Consider the following 13,620-nt stretch of genomic DNA (forward strand, 5'->3'; position numbering starts at 1 on the left):
GTATTAATCGGGGGCCCGTAAGGTGTGGGCAGGGCTGGCTTCACAGCGCCCCAAGTGGCTAAAGAGCGACGTTACACACAGCAGCAGGAGCGCTGCGTTGAGCCGCTGTGCGCCGACAGGAGGGATGTGACCCCGGAACAGGACGACACACTCCATTCAAACACAGCGCACAAGAAAGAAAAGCTGGACCAGGAGGGGTAAGATCACCAATGTTCCTTCCTATACATGATCGTGGGCGGCTTCGGGTTGTTTTCCAGACCGCTGGCTTCCTAGCCCCTCGCGCAGAGTAGCGGCACCTGGTTGGCGTTCGCACCCAAAGGAACTTCTGCATTCAAGGCTTTTGTCTCGGGCGTGCTAGCCAGTTAGCATGGCACCTTAGCATCGGCTACTTTACTCTGTGTGCGCATTAAGTGGCGCCTCTCTGTGTGTAGTAAACAAATAAATGTTTAGTCATACTCAAACGCTAGTCGATGCCATGATCGGGAAAAAAGGTTTCAAAATGTTGACCGAAATGTTCCCTTGCATGCTAGCGGCAGCGCTGCTACAGTTTGAACGTCCCGCAACATGAACGCTTGAACCCATCACTGTAATTACCTTTTTCTCCTTTAAAGAAAAAACGCGTTTTGTGAGTTTAATTTAGTATTTCGTGTAGATGTACGAGTAAAACGCGTGACATTGTCAAAAGTAACTGTCAGTCAAAAGTAATGTCTATCCAGCATCAACAATGAAGTTGGATTCATTCATTCGTATCTTTAACTATATAATACCAGTGTTTCCCAACCTTTACTGAATCCACACCTTACAGTAGATGGGAATCACTGGCTTTATTTCAGCTTAATAGATCACGTACATTTAAACTCTACAAGGAGTGCACTTAACTTTATTTACTCTTACTCTTGTGTGTTCATGTTTTTCCAACCACAAATGCACCTCAATTGCTTTTCCTGTGTGAATCCGCTAATGGCTCAACTCCTTCTCGGCATTTCTATTTTGGGATCATGCCTGCATGGATGCATTGTGCCACCCTGTCTCACAGTGTTCGCTTTCTGCATGTGAGGTTGCCGACAGCCATTTATGTATTGAAGCTGGCATCCTTTCAGGAGCATTGGAGAGAGCGGCGGCCCGATGGGGTCAAGTGCTGCGACCCCCCCCTCCTGGCAGCGAACGGCTGTTCTCATGTGCCGCAATATGTCAGCCTCACTCTGTACATCAGCCTCACTGAATGGCTTGTGGAGGCCCAATTCTGTGATTATTTAGTTGACCATAGTTGTTTATCAGTTGCCTGGGAACTGCAGATCAGCTCACAGCCTCCTGCTTGGCTTGGCACATTCGTTTGACACCCTGTCAACATTACCGGGCCATACAGTATCCTCCTGTGGTCTGTTACATCGGCTCAAAAACTGCATAGGTCCTTTCGTGACTCCATGCAACTTGTCCAAACACATGCCGATTGAACATAATTACAATTTCCTTCATCGGCTTCAGGCAACCATCTTGGCCTGTGCGATGCACCCGAACGGTTCAGCCCACGAAGATGGCTGAACAACCAGACACCATTGTCTCAAAACAATAATGAGAATAGGTGAAAATCAACAGCTAATACTCATGAAAAATCATACTCTGCTATGCTTCTGGAAATTTGTGAGGTCAGTCAGCATCCACTGCCAATTTAGCTGCAGAGGTTCCATTTAGCGTTGGCTGTCAAAATTAATCGACAACAAACTGATGATCAAATTAATCACCTTAATATAAATAAAATCAGATTCTTTGACTAATCGATGGGATAAGCTATAGAATAGATTCTAAAAATATTTGATCACAACAGCCCGAACTCCATTCTGTGGCTGACATCTTTGCATGTTGCTCATGGCGTTTTTCCCTTGCACAGAGATCATATTCTCAAGTCAGAATTTGATTCTGTGCCTCGACGTGCACACGTTTGAAATCTTTCAGCCCGAACCCCCAGGGAGCAACTTAAAGGCTGCAGCTTCTGTTGCGGTTCCTTTGAGCATCCCTGTGCAAGAACTCTGGGAGAAACTCATTATGACTGATCCTGCATATACTCCAACATAAAATCAGTGAGACAACACATTGGAATATTTCTTTTTTCAGTCCCTAATCATTTCCTACTCTATTGCAATTATCAACATCTACTACAGAGCCCATGTTGCGAATTAAAACATCAACCAATCCATGTAAACCGTCTCCCAGATGTGCACCATTACAGATGAGCTTATGTGAAGAAGGCTTCTTTTCTAGCGTCACCTTAGCCATCTTTGAAGCAGATCTGTTCAGTTGAGCTAGATTGTTTGAGTTTATGCCTCAAGTGGTGACAACAAGACATGACCTACTTATCAGTCACAATCCAGTTCATTACCATTGTTTGCCAATACTGTAGCCATTGTTGTAGGCACAGTCCATGTGAGGAGGTGGCGTTCAATACGGGCAGCCCGTCGACATTCACTAAGTCTAAGCAGCCCCTTTTCCTTCGGCCTCTGGTGTCGTGTCATTTGACTCTCACGCCCTACTGACGATTGAGTCAGTTAGCAGTTATTACCTCGGCAGACACGGAAAAGAGTAAAAAAACAAAAAACAAAAAAAACACCATTAAATTTTGGTAGAGTGGAAGAGAAAATGAATGCGTGTAGCCGTGGACAGTTGAAACTCCAAAACACAGATGACAGCAGCTTGGAGTTCTTCTACTGCTGGTTGCCAGCATGCCAGTGAGAGAGAATTCTGTCCAAATTTCCTTGGACATAATTCAGTATGTTTTATTCCTGTGGTCACATAGCTGCTTTCCAGAAGCGGGCCAGACAGTTGGCACCCGCTGCACCATGCTTGCTGGCAGCCTACTTGAGTTTCCCCGCACATTCGCCGAGGTTACTAGAGCGCCCCGCTTGCAAATTCAAGCTATTGATTTCGCTCTGCTTTTCTGCAGATCATCCAGAGTTCAGCCTGGACATTTACCGTCTGTATGTCTCAATTTGACTTACTAAACTTTTGGGAGGAGACTCATTGTTGCCTTATTTCCTGTGCATCTGCTTCCTGAAGGAGTTTGATTTGTGTCAACACAGTCCGCTGTTGTGCATCATGTGAGCTGCAGAGTCAGCCAAGTGGCACAAGTGGACAGAGCCGTGCCTCAGTGACACTCTTTGCCCTTCGTGACCCTCTGCAAATAGGAGGACCTATCACATTGCATGTTATCCCCCGAAGCAGACTCGGCGCAGTCAGTGATTGTTCATATCTTTCATGAAATTCCTCTGCTTCTCACTAAGACGCTAAATGCTATGCTATAAATGACTAAATTCGTGTGCTATTTATAGTGTTCTAAATTTAGCGTTCTGCTGTCTTTTAGAAATGTTGCACTACTGTGGCATTCAGCAAATAAAGAAGACCGTATCATTTGCAGGAGCTTGCCAAATGGGGACATTACAGAGGCCTCATAAATAGTGTTTCCATCTTGGAAAACACTAAAATAATTGCCACGCTATGATTTCAGTTTAGTATGTATCCACGCAGTGATGCTGCTGTAGTTGAGAAGGCGATAGTCATCCAATGAAAGGAAATTCCAATCTTAAATACGTGCATGTACTGATGGCAACTTTGTGCTCCATTCAAAGTAAAGCCCGTGTAGGGATGAGTTTGTTGTCGTGCAGTTGGGATTTTTTTTCTTGAGTTGTGATATCCATTAGAGCCTCAGTACCAACATAACAACGAAGGGTGAAGGGATTTGGGGGTTGGCTGGCGGGATGGGGATGCTGGGGGGGTCGGACCGCGCTCAGCATTAAAGAACGTCTTTGATTCCGTCTGGAATATTAGCAGCATGTGTCTGATCCCATTCGAGCTTCCCTCAAGGGATTAGTGTATATCCAACCCACCTATCAGACCCACACAAAGGAGCTTGACGGCATCCTTTATTGTTGTCCTTGAAAGATTCAAAAATGTCATTCAATCAAAAAGTGTATTCATACTCTTAACACTGCTTTATATAATTGTTTTTTTTTTTTACTTTAGAAATAGCTCTAATGGTGGAATATGAGGCCCAATTTCTTTCTGAGTTCTTAGAAAAGCACAGTGCGCTGGTTAGTTGTAAAGGATGAATGTCCTCCCCGTTCTGCTCAAAATGGCAATTTTGCATCACCAAAATCGAATGTCGGACAAGAAAACAAATTACACCCTTCGGGACATTGTGGAGCCTGGTTCCTTTGAGGACTCTAAATATGTACACATATTCAAACATCAGGTGCCAACATCAAGCAGATCCAAACGCGCTATTCATAAAAGCAGTCGTCCTATTTTCAACAGAAAATGAATGTGAAACATTAAAGCCTTTTGTCCCGGCAAAAGCAGATGTTAAAATGTTATCCGTCTCAAAATAGGTTTGAATATTAATGAACCTTTGTTGTATAATCGTTCCACTTTTAGGGGAGGAGGAGGAGGGTTTCGAGCCAACACCTTGTGACTATACGTCATTGATGGTTCACTAGATGCAGGAAAACGTGGCGATTTCGCTTATTTTCCAAGGAGCGTGTGTTTACATCCATAACTCTCCATAACTTATGATGTGATATGCGTTGGCTCATCTTACAATCATTGCCATCAAATTTTGATTTGAGAGAATGTTTGTAGAATCGTCTAATCCCAGTTTTCTCGGTTTTGCACTTTTCGGTGATAAAAAGTGACACCCCCCTCCCTTCATTTTTCAAAATAAATGTATATCATAAGAGTGCAAATTTCAATTGTACCACACATTACGATCTAGAACAGTTCAATGATTTCATTTGAAAACATTATCCTTGAAAATAAATGACTTGTTTTCCCTTTCCACTGGCTGGGTGGCTGTGCATTCTGAGCAGACTGGAACTTTTAGCCAAGGTTGGGTTTATTATTTTCACCTAGCAAATTGGGGGGAAGATAGAATTATATCACATCATTCATGTGAGTTTCTTTGGATATCCATGTTGGTCTGAACCCAATGCGCTGGGTACAACTGCGCCATCCCCAGTGCTACATTAGTGATTTCACCCAATTTGGGTTACTTGTAACCCAACACTCTGCTTAAAATATATGTAAACAATGGTGAAAGGGAACACTCGAATGAAACAGATATTGGTAAAGAAGCATGGGATCAGATCATAGTCAATTCACTTGCTCACAGTGGCTACCAAAACAGCAGCTCCATCCATGTACTCGCATCCCTATTTGAGCCAACTACTCAATTAACTATAGCCCTGCATCAAAGAACCTGTCAACATGTATTAGTGGCCCTTTTATGGAGATAAGAGGCTGAACTAAATTGCCAGAACTGGCCGAGTCACTGTGGCTCTTGAAGATAAATTCTTAGGCAAGAACAAATCATTGCACACGGATATGCTGCTCTCCCAGGGTTATATTCTAATTTTTCATTTCGATTCATGACTTTTGTGTATTTCACAAAATCTGGTTGTTTATGAAGGTGCGTGATAGGTGGGATCGAATGCGACAGCAGCTGACCTTGATGCGGGTGTGCTTTGCTGATTTCTTTTATCGCCTTTTGACAAAAATCCCCACTTCCTTCCTCTTTGCCTATATTTTGCATCTCTGCAGACTGACAGTGAAAATAGGTCATTAGTTAGAGCGAGTAGAAGAGATGGAAGGGAGCGGGCAAGGATGAGATCTGTGGGAAAATTCACATTAAATATTAATGAGGCTTTGCCAACTGTGTAGCTGGGACTACTGAAGAGCTTCTAACGATTTATTCCTGCCTCAGGGGGGGGTGGCGGGTGGGGGGCTGGGTTCTCTGGGGTGAGATCATCAATTTATGAGACTGTAGAACACAGCCCTCTCCTCATGCATTTCTGGTTAAAGAACATTCACATTAAATGCTACTGCTAGAGTACCTCAGGTGGCCAGTCAAAGCGACTTTCGGAGATAAACACATTGAATGCTGCTATGATTTGCTGAAGGAGACAATGCTACGTCTGTCCTCATAGAATTTAGACCCCAGGACTTGCACTGGCTTTTCAAGATTTCCCCACGGCCGCAAGGGAAAAATCCCAAGTGACATACAACTGTCAAATATTTTTAGAAGAAATTATTTTGATTGTTCTACTAGTCCTTTGATTAATGGATAGGGGGAAAAAAAATCATTTTGGATTAAACGACAAAATGTGCATGTGAGGTGCAGGTATTATTGTCCTCACGTTCTACATTAATGTCTGTTACTTTAAATGTGTGTGTGGCCTCAAAAGTTAGAGACTGGCCTGGTGAGTGACGTGGGAGTCAGCAAATAGAGTGTACAATTGGCTGACTGTTAACTGGCTAACCGTTAGTAAGTCTGGCATGCTGAGTGCACAGATGTTAGTTTTGCAAAGACTTTGCTTGAAAAAAAAATGGAGGATTGATTTAGACCTCAGGTAAAAACTAATAGAACTGCTGCAATCAATAAATCAATGGAATCAAAGTCAAACTTGTGAGCAGAGGAAATGAAAATTACTATATACTATACTCAAAGTGTATTTTGTTTTTCATGGGGTAGTTAGTTTTTAATTGTGGTTTTATTTTTTAAGTAATCTGTCTGTTTTATTGTTGTTTTTGTGTGTGTGCACGCAGAGCCACAGGAGCAGGGGGGATGAACCGCGAGGAGGCCCCGGGAAAGTCTCCTGAAGACATGTACATCCAACAGAAAGTGCGGGTCCTGCTAATGCTAAAAAAAATGGGATCAAATGTACGTAGAACACGCAACGATCATGTTGAGCGGATTTTACGGCTACATTAGCTTGCATCGGTTGTGATCGTGCGAACTCCATTGCCACGACATGAGACCTCAATCTGCACCACCTAATGAGCCATATTCTGCATTTGTAAACAGTACTGTTCTGATCGACACTGTCAAATAGGTACGAACTGAAATATTGTCATATTTCGGCATTTGGAGTAGTTGGGAACAGCACTGCCTCATACTGAGGGCTGTTTCTAATATTTTGGTTATCTTTTTCAGCGACATGACGTGTTAAATGTGTCATATGAAAACATGTACAACCGTCATAATAAACATGCAGCATCTTGGTCAAAGGGAACTTTACTGATGGCATCTTTTTTGACACATTATTTACAGCTTACGCCAAGTGAAGAGGCTTTTCTCCGGAATTATGCAGGTGTGGTCCACAGTCAGATGAGCCAGCTACCACAGCACAGCATTGATCAGGGTAAGGCTCACGCTCTTCTCACCCTTACATCCAGAACATCCAGCGTATGGTATTCACATCACATTGGCATCTTTGTGAGTTCACACATTTTTCTGGTGTGTGCACTCCAGCAGAACTCCCACATTCCCTGACTCGAGCCCCCACTCACTCTCCCAACCCAACAGCACTGTAAGATTACTCACAGTAGCAAAGAAACTGACTGCAGGAGAATGAATCATCCCGTGTGCTGAGTGCGCTTAACCAAACGGTTGCTTTTCACATGTGTCGGTACAGAATTCTCAACATCGCAAGTCTGACCTCTGTCAACCGAGCATTCATAGACTGTCGTTTCTTAGTGAGCTATGGTTGCTGTGATTGATTTCTGCCATCAGATGGCGCTTTTGACCACGTTTTTGCTCCAACCACTCCTTTGTCATGAGACTGCCACAAGATGACGCTATCACGGCGTTTCATGGAGAGAACGCATGACTTTGCACAGACCTTCAATGGGCTGCAGTGTTTTATGCTATTCTGCGTCGTATTACAAGTGTTACACATATTAGAGATGGATACACAGATGCAGGCGGACAGACGTATAGACACATACAATTTTTGTGGATGGATGGATGGATGGATGGATGGATGGATGGATGGATGGATGGATGGATGGATGGATGGATGGATGTTAACAATAATCTTACATGTGTGTGCGTGCGTGCGTGTGTGTGTGTGTGTGTGTGTGTGTGTGTGTGTAAACAATAACATGTGTGTGTATAGGCAAATAGGCAAACCCTCTGTACTTATGAACCTGCACAGCTGGCAAAAGGTGTGCTGGGTATGCATAATACATCACAAAAAGACACATTTGGTGTCTGGTGGCAGACTGCCGGCCCACTCTCACTGTGTGCTAATAAATAATTAGTGGTGTTCATCTTATCCAAAGTGCAGTGATTAGGCCTCATGGAATTTCCTAAAGTGTCGTTAATCACTTGAAAATGTTCAGTTCACCGCTCAAGGACAAGCGCTCCAACCATCAAGGTGATTTGATTCATTAATATGAATTCTGAGATTTGATCTCATTTATATGCTTTAATTGTGCAACAATTTTTTTTAATCAGCTCACCACTTAAATCGGACAATTACTCATTACTCATGCATTTTAGAAACTTGATTGTAAGAAGTAACTTCATAATATAGTTTTGGGGATAATGAATGAAAATTAAAGTTGCCTACGTTGTAAGTGCAAGATTTCATCCCTTCAACATGACACAATAATAGGCTGATGTGTTAGAAATCCATTGTGGCTACAGAACAAAATGCAAAGGTCACATGATCCCTTTTGATAGCTGCAGGTTCTCATTATGGTGTGATAGCGGGTCATGTCAGACATAGCCTCATCGATTAGTAAGAGGGCAACAGGGGCACAGCGAACATTGCTAGATATGTAGTCATGCCGCACCCAGTACAGTAGGTATATAGTATACAGTATCTGGCCACAACTGTCCTGCTGCCCTAACACAAGTTGTGGTTTCTTCCTCTGAAGAAACTTAAAGAATCAATCATGGCGTTGTTATCCAGACCTCTACAGCTTTTTATTTGGCTTATTACCATACATGCAAACACGGAATGTTTTGCAATTCTAATCAGGCCGAGGAAGACGGCTTTTATGTCATCACGTTTGAAAATGGGTGCTTAGTTTTGTCATCTGGTGTCAATATGTACAGTATAATGTAATATAATATTATCAAAATGAAAATAAAGGTAGGTTGAAAATAAAGGGACTGTATTTTCCGGACTATAAGTCGCACTAGAGTATAAGTCACATTTTGGGGGAAAATTTACTTGATAAAATCCAACACCAAGAACAGATATGTCAATAAGCTCACACATAAGTCGCTACTGAGTATAAGTCGCACCAAACTATGAAAAACCCAATGAACTCGTTATCTCGTCTTAGTTAACAGTTCTCTGTCTCAGAAACACAAGGCTGCCTCAACCATGGCAGAGAGATTCGTAAAGGAGTTTCCATAGCAACTTTACTTGTCTCGGGAAATCTAAGCTCCCCTGTGGGCTTTCGGTGTTGTTGCGACATGCTGCGGCAGTGGATTGGAATAAGAAGGGAGCTGGCGTGCAAATTACACAGCCTTAGTGTGATATTTTGATTCTCTGTCAGTGGCATCTCCTCATGCATAAATATGGTTTCTTATTTCACCTGACAACCTTGAAGTTAGTCAAATGTCTTATATTTGCTTTACAATTTGGGGGAATGCAGACTTATGTAAGGCTGAATTTCAAATTAAAAATAAATCTGTGAAGATGTATAAACTCCATTTTAGCTTTCAATCCGATTTAATTTCTATTGCAAAGATTTTTCTGCGCCAGTCTAACCCTAGTTGTCCTTAATCAGCCTCTGCCTCAGATTCCATAAAAAAATCTTCGATGTGGTCCCAAGAACCCATCCAAATCGTCGTCACATTTGGAGGAGTAAATAACTTTGATCCTAATAGCTTTTGTACTAAGTGTTTCTGTAGCCACATTTTCATTGCAGTTTGGTTAGTTCCGCTACATCCTGATTTGGTTTGTGTATCCACTGCAGCCTTTTTCATGATTGCCGGTCAGCAATATTCAACAAATATTCCGCACATTGTCTTGGCATGTACAAACATCATCGGTGAAGCTCACATATTCATTAACGTACTGGTTATGAGTCACATATACACTTATTAGCTCATGGCTCGCTTCCTAAATGTTTGCTTCAGAAGAAGGTGTGTTTTGCAAGGACAAGTCTGTCTTCCGCCCTCATGTCTGCTACTGTCAGTAGTTTTTCTGAAACATTTCACCGATCTATAATCAAGTAAGCTGTGATTCATGATTGAAATGTGCAGCTTATCTGTTTGTTATTGTCAACTTGTTAAGCTTGATACAGTGAGGTGGGGGGGGGGGGGGGGGGCACGGACTACAGACGGATATTGAACTGTGCTTGAAGCTCAAAGCATTTTGCCTGCAGCATTCTGGCCATTATCTGTCGCCTGGCAACGGCTTTAAGGGGCCCGGCCTTTCCAGTGCGTAAGCCTCAGCTTCTTTGTGTAGTGCTTTATTGTGCATTAAAGGGCGTGCATGTCTGTTTGTTTGTGGCCGAGCAAGGTCCGAACATGACTCATAACATGTAACTGATGCGGCCTGCCCATTCTCCCCTAGTTCCATTCGTCCTTTTAGTCGTTCCACTCAAGCGGTGTCAAATGTTTTATTATGCACAAGTTGCTTCACAATTGGGCCGAAATGTCGTTGTGAAATTGACGTGTTCATCCTCCTGAGGTGTAACTGCCTTCTTAACAACAAATGTCAACACGCCGCTGCCTATTTGCGTTCACTTCATTACCATAACCTTATTTAGTAGGCCGGTAAGCTCCCATGAGACAAGTAGCTTCAAAGTTCACATTAAAAGCACCCATCCAACTCCCTCCCCCAAGCTCAACCTCAATTCCATATAGAAATACAATCGTCTGTCTGACTCTGTTGAGGAGGGTCCGCTGTTTGTGCCAAATAAAAACGAAAGCTCAAGGTCTCTGGCCTACTTTGATATCTGCACAGTAATTAAATCCAACAGGCACTTGAGGGCTATGGAGATAACAGCTTTCTTTTTTTCCCCCCCCAGTCACTGGCTGGTTTCCTTCATGGGTGTCTGAAAAAGTGTCGGTGCTATTTATGTCAACATTTGGTTCGTCAACATACAGGCAAGAACGGGAGTTGAACAAGAAATGTCTTTTCAATTGGAGTTTATGTTGGAACCTGAATCCTTGTATGCTATTGTATGTCGGGAATGTGATTAACAATTTTTTGGTTAGTTTATTTACCAAATAGTTCCATCAATATTTCTTCATCATGTAGTTAGGTGATTTAAGTATTCCAGAACTGGGCAAACTAATTCCAAAATAGCCGCCACTAATAGGTGAATTATTGAATAGTGAAGACCACATTGGTGGAAATTCACTATTGACAATTATTCCGAAAATGGAGTCATGTTTTCATGAGTCATGGGCTCTCCTTTCTAAACGCCAGTTGCTCCTTTAAGAAATTTGCGCCATAAAGTCACCGCAGAGTTCACTGATCATCTGCGATGCATCTACAGCTCCATATGGTAAATTGACTTGATTGGACATGATTTGGAAAGGCATAAACCTGTCTATATCAGATCCCACCGCTGATCGTGCATGTCATAGCACAAACCAAGCATGAAAACACGATCTGAGAGAGGGCACAGGAAAACATCCCCATCAGCACGGTGCTATTTTGAGGAGAACACAAGGTCATCTGGAGGTGAACTGACGTGTCTCGCAGGACATGACGACAGATCGAGCTTCCGAAAGATGGACTCCAAAAACCATATCCCGTCTGACTCTTTGTCCGACAGGTGCGGAGGACGTAGTGATGGCGTTCTCGCGGTCAGAGACGGAGGATCGACGACAGTGACCACGAGCCCCGACCCGCATCTGGCCTCACCCATCCCCGGCCAAATCCTCATATGTACGTAACACAGAAGAGTTGAAGAATGGAGGAAGGAACCGGAAGGGGCAGACACGCTCGCTCTGTCCGTCTCCCCTCCAATTTAAAGGAAAGCGGATGGCCGCGGCTCAAGCGCTCGGTCAGCCGTGAAAGCGGCTGGCGGCCTTGATGCTCAAATTGTGTGGATGAACATCAAATGTAGTTTCTTTTTTTTGTTATTTTGTCGCTCACGTGGCGGATCAAGTGAGAAGCGGCGACGTGTGGTGACTGCCATGATTGATCTGTGGGGGCCTCCTTTCTAAACACCAGCTGCTCCTTTAAGAAATGTGTGCCATAAAGTCACTGCAGCGTTCACTTGTCCACCCATCATCTCGTCATCTGTGGCAACTGCTGAGCATTATTTCTCCTCCACCCGGGTTTAGATTTGTGTTGTTGACCATCACAGTTTTATCACAGATTCCCTCAACACCACGGAGGTGTGTCAGGTTCTGTCAAATCACGTTTGAATTCTTGTAGGTCAAAATCATTGGTGCCCACACACTATGGAGTTTTAAAGAGGGGGAAAAAAACTTCCCATGTAAACACGCATGTCAATGCTCGAGTGCAACCAGAAGCCTCGAAAGGCCAAAGGTTTAGAAACATTTCAGGAATACTCATTGTTCAAGAACAAAAAATGGTTTTACAAACAGTACACATGGCCTTTATTCACTTTTAGTTGAACGCACATGCTAAATTGAGCAGGCAGTCCATACGTATGTGAGCACGCACGTTCCTGTGTTTGTGTGCATGTTCACGTTCACAGCTGGCCCACCATTCATCACCAGTCGCCAATTATTGGGCGGGGTGACAGATTCGGTGTGATTTATGGGATCCCCCCCTTTTGAAACGAAGCCCCACGTTGCGCTTGTGCTGCTTTATTTTTTAACGTGTGAAACAGAAAAAAAAAGACACTACAAGACAGGTGCACATTCTTAAAATGTGGTTGTTATTGCAACGTGGAAAAAAAAGTTTATTGTAAAGTTACTTGGGAATCCTGATTGTGTGCTGTTTTTTTTTAAGTAACACATTGAGACATTGAAAAAAAAAAAAAAAAACAGACATGTAATTTATTGTTTACTAAACCGCTTCATGTTACTCAAACGCATCGTTGCAGTGATCAAAACGATTTGGTCATTTTTAACTACAATCAACCAAAATAGCACAACTGCGTGTGCGCTCATTCTGTTTGTACTGTTTTTCTTGCACTATTATCAATTGGCATATTGGCACAAAAACATTTTGATACACAGATTGTGTTCAGACTGAAAAATAAAATATGACTCGGCCTATCTTTACCAATCGGTGTGCTTTTCTATAGCCACACTCTGTATTTAATGTGTTTTGAGTACACTTTGTATAACTTAATGATGTCATTGTAACGTTTGAAAGTCAAGCATGTCTTTGCGTCAGCTCACCTTGACCGTCGTGCGCTTCTTATTCCTTTTTTTTTTTTCCTAATGTCTTCACCAGCCAACGTGAACAGCCAACAGATGGGACGACAAAGACATATCTGTTTACTTTTGTTTTCTATTCGTCTATGCATCGTTTTTTTTTTTTTCTCTCTTCTGAAGCTGTCTTACTGTACATTTTACTCATCGAGGTTGTTCTGCAACCTTTTGGTGTGTGTGAGCATGCGTGTGTGTGACTGAGAAAAAGAGAGCGCACGCTGCTGTTGGATTTTTTTTACTGTGATTTTTTTTTTTTTTCATTTTTTTAGAAGGTGGGACTTTGTATATTATTTTAATCTCAGCCATCATTGATTAGTTGTTTGTTTTCTTTGTTTTGGCTGCTGACAATGTCTTGATCTAAAGCTTCCAAACCTATACCAACTGAAACATTAAAGGCATTCGAAACAGTAACTACTCTCTTTAGCTTCCTTGAACACCACTGAGTTGAATGTTCATTTAGTTCT

The 13,620-nt window shown here is 42.7% G+C and overlaps 1 protein-coding gene across 1 annotated transcript; it reads left to right on the forward strand.

The window, feature by feature from the left end:
* The first annotated feature begins 39 nt into the window (after positions 1-39).
* Positions 40-13,558, forward strand: ctnnbip1 (catenin, beta interacting protein 1). The gene is made up of 4 exons (XM_085916409.1): positions 40-197; positions 6,592-6,706; positions 7,097-7,187; positions 11,578-13,558. The coding sequence occupies exons 2-4, from the start codon at positions 6,611-6,613 to the stop codon at positions 11,634-11,636; spliced, it is 246 nt and encodes an 81-aa protein (XP_085772535.1). The 5' UTR covers positions 40-197; positions 6,592-6,610; the 3' UTR covers positions 11,637-13,558.
* The last annotated feature ends 62 nt before the right edge of the window (positions 13,559-13,620 follow it).

This window comes from Syngnathus leptorhynchus, chromosome 1 (genome assembly GCF_054491065.1).
Source record: "Syngnathus leptorhynchus isolate UIUO chromosome 1, UIUO_Slep, whole genome shotgun sequence".
Taxonomy (NCBI): Eukaryota; Metazoa; Chordata; class Actinopteri; order Syngnathiformes; family Syngnathidae; genus Syngnathus; species Syngnathus leptorhynchus.